The sequence below is a fragment of the Chrysochloris asiatica genome, unplaced genomic scaffold (genome assembly GCF_000296735.1).
Source record: "Chrysochloris asiatica unplaced genomic scaffold, ChrAsi1.0 scaffold00022, whole genome shotgun sequence".
Taxonomy (NCBI): domain Eukaryota; kingdom Metazoa; phylum Chordata; class Mammalia; order Afrosoricida; family Chrysochloridae; genus Chrysochloris; species Chrysochloris asiatica.
The window spans coordinates 3,124,005-3,134,836 of record NW_006408540.1 but is presented as its reverse complement, the minus strand read 5'-3'; the positions used below and the strand labels follow the sequence as shown (position 1 = coordinate 3,134,836).

Here is a 10,832-nt window from a genome sequence, read left to right as displayed (position 1 = left end):
CATAATTCTTCTGGTCTTCAGTCTTTAGTGTTTAACACATCAAATCTTTCCTTGAGATGATCTCCATAGTCAGGTGGAATGTGTTCATCTTCAAGTTGGTTCTCATGGACTTGTTTTAATCTCTTCAGCTTCATCTTGAAATACTGTATTATATATGGATTCAATATACATATTCATTATATATATCAATATATTCATTATATTTGTCCTTATACACGTTATTAAATGTATTAAACTAAATATAAAATAACTATTTGGCATTCAGTTTACTCTGATTCACGGTGACTCCATGTGTCTGAGTAAGCCTGGTGTTTTCAGAGGTATGAGTGGGCTTCAAAAATGTCAAGGTAAAATGGAGTTAGAAGACAATGGAATTTCCCCACAAACATTCTAAAGCCTCATCACAGATCAACAGGCCTTTCGTACCTCTGTCTGTGTGCACTCAGACCTTTCAGTTAGTAACTGAGCATGTTAAATATACACTACCCAAGGACTCCAAGTTAAACATATATATAGTTGTTATTCTAAGTGCCTTCAAGTTGGTTCCAACACATAGTGACAAGGTATAGAGTTTCTGAGAAACAGCTGAACAACCTTGAGGTTAGTATTCTAGTACTTATCCTACAGTGCCACACCAGGACTTCAAATTAAATATACACATTATTTAATGTGTATTTTCAATATTTTGTTAAATGCGATAATATATTTATTCAACCAAAATCAGTCATGTCTCTGAGAAAGGAAACAGATACTTTGGCATGAAATTAATGGAAATAAACACATATCTAAGGACCTTGTCCTGGATTAAGAAATAATTCACCAGAACATTAGTTTCAATCTTTTAAACCTAATTATTTTATTACAGCTTCTGTATCATAGGCCTTATGACCCTTAATCATACCTAGTCAGGTTTCTGCATAAAATATTATGATTAGATCAATTCTCTCTGGAGAGTCATTGTTGAAATAAATTTTAGTAACCAACAGATTTTAGGCGATGAGAAATTACCAGAAATTTCTCTAGGTTTATAATCCAAATATAATATAGGATAAAAGTACCAGAAGAATGGGAAATCTCACTCTTTAAATACTGAATAAAACACACAACTAAAACATAAGAGAAACTGACTAAAACATTTGTGAAAGACTGTTATAAAAGCAAGTCACCTGGCTTGAAGATATAATTCCAAATTTTGTTTTTTAATTCCATTGTAAGAATACGGTGGCTTTTCAAAAAATAAGATCTTAAAATAAGAAATCTATAGTAATGGTAGAGCTGTGTAGCAATGGAGAAGCTTGGGGATACTAAATGTAAAAAAATAAAAAAATAAAAAAATATGGGACTTTTAAAACATTTTTGACCAGTAACTGAGGTTTCCAACTGGAGGGAAGAGGAAACAATCTATCATTTTAAGGTGTCCTTAAAGAAACCAGGAGTCCTGTTATGGCACTCTGGGTTAATGTGCTGGACTGCAAAATCGGTTTGAAATGCAAGGTTGGTGGTTCAAGCTCACCAGCTGCTCCTTGGAAATCCTACACAGGGGTTACTGTGGTCAGAACCAATTCAACATAACAACAAAAGAAACCAAGATTCCTGTTAAATTCCTGCCTCTTGGAGATGACTAAAGAGGAGTTATTGTTGACATCAAATATGATATTCAAACATAATTAGATGACTAGGAGACAAAGAGGTCTCTGTTGCCAAACCCTAATGAGGTAGCACAGCTGATTTTGGCTCTATTGCAAATCCATTTCTACCCTAGTCCTAGTTTAACATTCCTCCTCGTACTCATTTTTAAAGCCAGAGATCTGTTTAGGAATGTTGTTGTTTGTTATTAAGTGCCGCTGAGTTGGTTCCAACCCATAGTGACCCTGTATAGGGTTTCTGAGGAGCTGTTGTTGATAATGAACTTTAATTAATGAAGGTTCCATCATTTTCATTTTATGGGGCGATTTGGATATCGTTATGAAATGCTACCCAGTCTCTGGTTCTTTGGCAATTCTGCTGTTTTGAGCAAATTGTTGTACTATTTGGCTCAAGAACATATTTTAAGTACATCCAAGCCTAGCTAGGGCATTGACTACCCACCATTTAGTAATTCACCAGAGAAAAATTAAAACGGAGTCACTGCCAGCTACAATTTGTGGAAAGCAATCATTTTAATAATTAATATGAATGGAAAAAGGAACAGAATGTCATTCTTTGGAGTTTTCAATCAAATTAGCAGAATTTATATTAGGACCTATTTCTTTTCATTAGTGACTGTCCAAAATATTGTCACAAAAAGAATGATCAGATGTGTCCCCAGTCAACATTTGGTTACCTTAAGAGAAAGTTTAATGAGAGGTGACCAATGGGATGAGGCAATCATCAGACAATATCATTAATATCACATGCAAGTAAAATTTTGCTACAGAAAATTAAAAAATGGCTGCACCAGTACATTGACAGGGAACTGCTGGAGGTTCGAGCCAAATTCAGATGAGGATGTAGAATGGGGGTCATCATTGTTGATGTCAGATAGATCTTAGCTAAAAGCAGAGAATACCAGAAAGATGTTTACCTGTGCTTTATTCACTATGCAAACGCTTTTGACTGTGGATCATGACAAACTGGACAACAATGGGGAGAATGAGTATTCCGGAACACTTAGCTGTGCTTATGAGGAACCTATGTATACATAAACTAAGAGGCAGTTGTTCAAACAGAACAAGGTGCAACTGATTGATTTAAAATTAGGAAAGGTATGCACCAGGGTTGTATTCTTCCACCATGCTTATTCAATCTGTATGCTGAGCAATACAACAAGCTGGGTTATGGGAAGAATGTGGCATCAGGATTGGAGGAACAATTATTAACAACCTGTGACATGTAGATGATACAATCTTGCTTGTTGAAAGAAATGAGGACTTAGAATTCCTACAGATGGCACAGGCTGCACCTCAATGTAAAGAAAACAAAATTACATTGCACCTCAATGTAAAGAAAACACCAGTCCTTGGAGGAAGACATCATGGCAGGTAACATGGAGGGTCAGTGACAAAGAAGAATACCCTCAACTAGAAGGATAGTCACAGGACCTGGCAGTGTTTCATTCAGTTGTGCACGAGGTCGCTATAAATCGGTACCAACTCTACAGCATCTAACAACAATGAGATGAAGCGTAGAGCAAACGCCTATTATAGCCTACACTATTTAGTTTCCTTCTTATTTATTTTAAAATAAGAATGAATTACTGGTAGATGCCATCCTGCCAAGGAATGGAACAGCAAGAAGCCTTATGCATGAAAGTTCATTGTTTAGCAAAGCGACAATGAATGTCCCCTTGGTTGGCAAAGCTACAAGGGGTATTTCATGCAGGGGCCCCATGGTTTCTAGCTTTTCCTTGGAAAAATAGTTTGTTTCTGATTTCCTTATAAGAAGTTTTAGAAAATTTTGCATAATCATTAGATACTTTTTAGTAGTAACAAAATATAAAATATATTTTAGACAAACCTCATGTTGTAATAGTTGCCTTTCACATTAACTTTCACACCATATTCAATCTTATATAGTTATAAAAATTGTTTTTTACATTAACAATAAGTTTTAACATTAGAGATAACTACTCTAGCTAAAGTTTTAGCAATTCAAGCTTAAGATTGTAAGCAACATTCCATGTAGTTTCAGTCAAGGACATTAAGGCCTTTAGAAAGCTGCTTAGAAACAGTTAAGGGCAGTGGGAGCTTAAGAACAGAAGTAAAAATTTCATTAGAGGTTTTGAGAAATTGTTAGTATAAGAGAATTATTGCTTTGTTCTTAACTGTGAAACTTTAGGGTACTTTTATGTTCTTGTTTTTATTGTTAAATCGATTATATGTATGACCAGTTATAGTAAAAATGTTTTTGATTGTGAGTTGTAATTAATGAATCTATAGAAAGTAATAGATGTTGGTAAAGTTAGAAGTTAAGATGTAGAACTTTGCTTAAAATTAACCTGACATTTTAAAGAAGATTAGAGAAACACAAATCAAGGCCAAACTAGACATTTTAGGGAGGATTAGAGAAAAACAAAATCACTTACAAGAGACAGACGTTATCAAAGTAGCTAAGGAGTATAGAGATGAAGGAATGTTTGATGACCTTGTGTTCCTCTTGTACCTTTGATGTAAGAATATAATACTTGATTGATTTGTAACTGCTTGTACGTGACTATTTGAGATCAAAATATATTCTAAAATAAAAATTTTAAACAAAGAGAGAGTCATCATCACCATCATCTGCCTGAGACTCAAAATTACCCATTGACTCTGTGTGTTTTTTCACCAAATCCGTACCTCCCTCCAAGCTCTCATAAATTGTCGAGGCAGGTCCCTGGCAAATTACCCAGGAAATGATCATTTAAGACAAATCTAACACTTTAAAGTCAGCAATAACTCTTGTTTTTGCATAAATAGTATGGTAACTACTAAAAGCGTAACAACTTGAAATAGATAATTGCGCTTTCCAAATTTACCAGAAAATATTGATGTGAATTATTGAAATGTCTACTGTTTCATGAAACACTAGGTATTTTTGTATGTTTTAAGTATTTTTTAAATGTTAACAAAATAGGGATACATATGCTATTAATTAGATTGTTGCCCTTGTTTTAAATGTACTTTCTTGGGTAAAAGAAGACAGACTTGTTAGCAGCAGGTCTTTGCTTTTGGATAACTTGATGATCACTTAGTTTGTTCATTTTGTTCTTGTCAAATTCTCCACACTGGCAATAGAGAAAGGGAATCTCTCTACTTTGTCTGTTGTCTGAAGGGAACTTCCTCTGTGGAGGGTAGAGTTATGTCATGTGGTTTCGAGCTGGCCTTTTACCTATTTATTTTAATGAGCAAACTGTTTAAAACACAAAACTGAACCTCATCTGCCCCTAAATTAAAGATCATTCTTACAGTTTTCATCTACAGTTGATTAGACACATTTTGAATTTAAAAACCCAAATTACACTCCCATCCCATTGCTGAAGAGGCAGGTATGAAGAAAATATGAAACTATGCCTACCAGAAAATGCATTGGCATTTAGGCTCTCTGTCGGTTGTTTTGACTTTTTCCCTCCTAAGCTATACTTTTTCTAGTCAGGTGTCTCAGAACTGGCTCCTGTCTGAGAGGGGCAGGGAAAGGGAGGGGCCATTCACCTGTGGGAACCCAGATGTTGAGGCTCTGCCTGTCTCAGGCTCCCTGTTTCCTTCTGAGGGGGTTGAGGAGGTTGTCCTTCAGCTCTTGCAGACAAAGACTCTGGGGTCCACTGCTCAGTGTTTGGGCTGCCCTCCCAGCCTCTGTCCATGGGAGTATATATCTTCACCCTGCCTTTACTTGCTGGACTGCTTCTCCTTTGTGATGCTCCCAGGCCCCAGGTTTCTGGAGTATTTGGACCTTGTGTGTCCAAACTACCTGGTTGAATTTGTTTTGTTTCTGAAAAGCCAAATCTTTTCAAAACCACTTAAGAATGGATGCTTAGAGTTCTTTCATTTCACTTCTTTCTAACCCAAACAACCCTATCTTGTTGATAGAGGTGCTGTCTACTGATATATGTCAACATCCTTCACCTTTCCTGATTTTTAAATTTGTTTTCAGGAAAATAAGAATTGCAACTGGAGAACCAAATACACATTTCAGCAGTGCATAAAAAGATAATTTAGTTCCATGTTGGCTATGAATAATACTGTTCCCAATGTCTATACAGAGGGTCTGGTTTTAGTTCTAATTAATTAACTTCATTAACTTGGAGCTGAAAGGAGGTGGCAACTTAAACAAGGAAATAAAAAGCAGTGGACCTCACTAGACTAGTTCCATATAGCTGCTTTTTAACTGAAGGTAAAAGAGCGGTCACTTATTTATTACATGTAATAAAGGAAAATAGATGTGCAGAAAGACTGATAGAGCAGTCTGTCTCCAGTTTATCCACAGAATATAAAAATTGAAAACTGAAAAGAAAAAAAACAAGCATATTTTTCTCTCAGGTAACAGGTTTATTTTGTTTTATATAGAATTAAAAGAACACGGATGCCCCAAATCTGCACAGGAAAACAGTCCTTAAAACACTCACATATATATTAAGATCTCTGTTAAAAGTATTGATTTTCAGATCAAAGAAACTACAATTCTTAGTTTATGCACTCAAAAAAAAAAAAAAAAATCAAGAAATCTGTTACCTGGGAAGTTTCAAAAGTGACAATTTTATTATAGAGTCATAATTACTATGGGGAAATGGGCTTTCTTGGCTAGACAGCTGCACTGTAATACCGTATATATTCACTTTACCCCAAAACACCTTCATTTTGCAAACAGAGAATGTACATTTCTAATACATCATTCTTGGAAATGTGCTCAATTGCTTTATTGTTCCTTATAGGCTCTAATTACCACAAATTCAACAATTATGATGATGGTGACCTTTCTATTCATTTCCTCATATACTAATTTATGTGTTTTTGATGCTATGTTGCCAATGCTGATTAAGTAGAAACCTGGGCCTATATAAATAGTACACATGGAATATACATGAGTATGTGGTTAAGACATGAGTTTAATGACTTGACATACATTAATGATCAGGGTAGTGGTGGTGGTGGTATACTTTGCAGTAGGTTCTGACTCATAGCAACCATGCAATAGGATTTCCGAGGCTGTAAATCTTTATGGGAGCAAAAAGCCTCATCTTTCTCCCACGGAATGGAATGGCTAGTAGTTTCGAACTGCTGACCTTGAAGTTAACAGCCTGACTCGAAACTACCACACTACCAGAGCTCCTTAATGTTCAGAATAGTAAAGTTTCCAAAAAATACAGTGACTTTGAAAGATGGTATTTTCTTAAGGATACATTGCTGAACACATGGCCACCTACCTGCTCTCTAAAGCATTATGTATAATTTAATCACCAAATATAGAACAAATGAATTCCAGGAGACAAAAAGAAAGCATTAAAATCCATTACAATCTTCAGTAAGTCAAAGCCTCAAGTACATAGAAAAAAACATTGCAATCATGTATTTAGTTTTATATTTCTAATATATATCATAATTTGAAACTATATAAAGTCACTTATATAAAAGCAAGTTTTTCAAGTGTTATAGCTTAGAACATGGCTTAATATTTGGCTTAATCATTTTTTACCAGTTTAATTTACAAAGCTCGTAATCTTGCCAGCAGGGCTTCAACTTCGGGAACTGATTCGTTTTTAGAAACAGTGCCAAGAAGTTCCATTTCCTTTTTTCTGTTACTTTCTACATTACAGGCTTCCTTCTTCGCAGCTGCCTTGATCTTCCCAGTAGACAGCCGAGTGTCTAGATTATAATTAAGCTCCTTGGCGACTGTAGTCCTCGTTGAGTTGCAATTGATACTGCAATGTGGACGTGACCCTTCTGTCAACTGTGTCTTCTGATTTTCTACAGTAAGGACGAAAGAAACATAAAACATATCACTGTGATAACTGAAACTGTGCACAGTCATTATGAAATGAGTTTAAATCAACTATCCTCAACAAACAAGCCCTTGCTTAGACTAAACTGAAAAGGGAAAAATTGCTATATTCAGCAAAGTAAGGTAGATTTAAAATAAACATGTAGCGGTTAAGAGTAAACTAAAATATAATAGACAACAACTTCATTAGTATCAATTTTTAGTTCCTTCTCCCTTTATGCTGAAATACCCATCCCTTAGTTATTATCAAGACTTGGTCCTGTATTCCATTTAAGTCTCTGCTCAAAAACCATCTAATGTGAGAAGAGTTCCTTAACCATACACCTAAAACACTTCCTCCTTTCAACACTCTATATTTTCTAACCATCACTTTTCCTTCTTAGAACACATGACCACCAGCTATCATATACTGATGTACTTGTTCAGTGTCTGTTTCTTACTAGAATGTATGCTTTACGACAGCTAAGACATTGTTTTAAAATACTGCTGTATCCTAATGCCTAGGACAGCTTGGGTGTAAAGTATTACCAGTTGCCAACAGTTAGCTGTGACTCAGGATAACTCCATGTGTGCCTGCGTACAGCTGTGCTACACTGGGCTTTCAATGGTTGATTTTTCAGAAATAGATCACCAAGCTTTTCTTCTTAGGTGCATACGGTTGGAGTCAAACCACCAATCTTTTAATTAGCAGTCGAGCACATTTATTGCTGTGGGTTAATGCGCTGGACTCCAAAGTTGGTTTGAACCTCAGGTCAGCAATTCAAGCTCACCAGTGGTTCCTCAGAAACCCTATACAAGGTCATTATAGGTCAGAACTGACTTGATGGCACTTAAAAACAATAACCACCCAGAAACTCTTTGGTGCAAAGTAGGTGCTCAACGAATATGTGTCAGATAAAGAAATGATTTTCACACTCTATGACAGAGACAGACTTCTTTAGGATCAGCACTGGACTGCAAACGACAAGATTGGCAGTTCAAACCTACCAGCTGCTCCTTGGAAACCTTACAGAGTCACTATGAGTCAGACCTGATTTGGTGACACTTAACAACGATAAATGACAGAGACAAGCACTCATTTGAGTAATAATGATACTAATTTCCTCTTTGAACAAAGCAAAGGAGGAAAATTTTAAATATTTTAAATAAGAATTTAACAAAAGCCAAAGATTTCCCTTAAAAGAAATGTGGAATTTGGCAGGCAAATTATTAAACCTTCTTACCAAACCAGAATTACATCAAATATAGGCACATATGTAAATTCCTATGTACATGTATATACACACATAAATTTTCGTATTGGTAAATGACAATGTTCTTGCCTTATTAAGGTTGTTAGGGAGGATTACAATCATTAATGATTCTACAATTGCTAAGGATTAAATGACTCTGATTGATTGACTTTCCCAAACACTACTAGATTTTTTTAATTTTTATTTTTTTAAATTAACTGACTCGCACATCACAAAATCTTAGGAGTGATCTCTTTCATAGATCTACAATTTGAAAAGAAACAGATAACCGCAATATTCACATAACCTTGAATGGGGCTTGAAAATGGCTTCGACAAACTTGACATGACATTTAAAGTTTTTTGGTTATATGCCGAGAGATGTTCCATTATCCCAATAGTAATGACTTTGGAGCACAAGCAGTCACTCATGACAGTGTATTTTATGTGAGTGCTGAAAATTCAAACCGAAAACAGCTTGTACATTAAAAGGTGGCTGCTGAAGATATTTACTGCGCTGTCATTTCCTGGCCAGGGGCTTCATGTGATGGATGAGTATTTTATACACTTTCTTGGACACTCTCAACAAATTTTAGAAGCATGATCACCTTTTAGCTGTTGGAAAAAAATAAATAGACTTTTCCTATCACTTTTTCTATCAGGTAAGCAATTGTTACTCAAAAACCACAATGTAATACAACAGTGATTTTTCTCTTAGTGTAGTTTATGCTTGATAAGTTGTAATGTACATATTGCATCCATGGGAAAGAGCATGAGGGAACTGGTATGCCTGAAGCTCCCATGACCACATATATTTCTCTCTTGGCGTCTACCTCCATTTCAAGGTGTGTGAAACTGCATTTGCATCTAAGAGCAGATTTTTAGTCAGCGTACTGCTCCTTCCCCCAAATTGTTCTTTATTTCTTATCATTAAACATTTTGTAAATGATGCCATCATATGTCAGTGTGTGGCTGCAAGGAGTCCTCCCTGTTCTCGATCCAACAAATGCACTGGTTTTTTATTTATTTTTCATTTTGTTGTTTTGGTTTATTTTATTTATTTTTTCTTCTCCTTTTTCCTCTCTTTCCCTTCCCTTAATTTTTTTCCCTTTCTACCTCTTCTTCTTTCTTTCTTTTGTTTCTCATTTCTACCCTCTTATCCTTCTTTTTGTCCTCTTGATTTTTCTTTACAAGTCCCTAGTCTCTCTTTTTATCTTCCCTCTGTCTTTTTTCTCTTCCTTTTATTTTCTTTCATACGTTTCTCTTACACAACTCTGCTTTCTTGTTCCTATTTTTTTCTTTTTAGTTATTATATTGTGTTTTTCTTGTTGTTTCCCACTTTTATTTTATTTTTTTCTCCTTTATTGTGTTCCATTTTCACTGCTGTTTGCTTGCTTGTTTGGTCTGTTTATTTTCCTTTGTATGTTTGTTTGTCCCACCTGACAGGAGGTAGAAACTGTGCCCATACAGCTCACCCCCAACCTACCTTCTGCAGCTCCACTCACTAGGCCAAAGCAAATACCAGCTCCTGTAACACCCAATCTATGACATCAGCCAACACCAGTCAAACTCACCCTAAACTAAGCTGTATAAAACTGTGAACAGAAAACAGCGCATGTTTCCATTCTCTAATCACACCCACCAGAAGACAGTCTGTGAGAGACTAAGAACACACACAACCATCAATTAAGCACAAATACAATTACATCACAATGTCTTGTAGACAACAGATGATTTTAGCTTACACATGAAGCAAGAGTTGCTCAAACAAATGCCCAAGATGCAGAGTCAGAAAATGTTTCTGAGGACGAAAAGGTAATAGAATTACCTGATAAAAGATTCAAAAGAATGATATTTAGGTACCCTCAAAGTACTGACAGAAAAACAGAGGAAAATGAGGACACAGAAAAAAATCTAGTACTCTAGATTCTGTAAGAAAATATTACAAGAACAAACAAACAAAACAAAAATAAAGTTTAAAACAATACAAAACCTGTAAATGGAAATCCATAAGTTTAATATTAAGATTTCAGAAATGGACAATACATTGAAAGGGCAAAGGAGTAGATTTGAATCAATATAAGCCTGAATTAGTGAGTTTGAAGATAAATCTCTCAACACTAGTAAGCTAGAAGAACAATCAGAAAAA

The 10,832-nt window shown here is 35.5% G+C and overlaps 1 protein-coding gene across 3 annotated transcripts in view; it reads right to left on the bottom strand.

Annotated features, from left to right (window-relative positions):
- Positions 1-6,783: 6,783 nt before the first annotated feature.
- DIAPH3 (diaphanous-related formin 3) overlaps positions 6,784-10,832 on the bottom strand; it is a 727,649-nt gene continuing 723,600 nt past the window's right edge. For all 3 annotated transcript variants that reach the window (XM_006837594.1, XM_006837595.1, XM_006837596.1), the window contains one exon: positions 6,784-7,418. In XM_006837594.1, the coding sequence (XP_006837657.1) occupies positions 7,156-7,418 (263 nt within the window). In that variant the 3' untranslated portion in view covers positions 6,784-7,155. The remainder of the gene's footprint in view (positions 7,419-10,832) is intronic.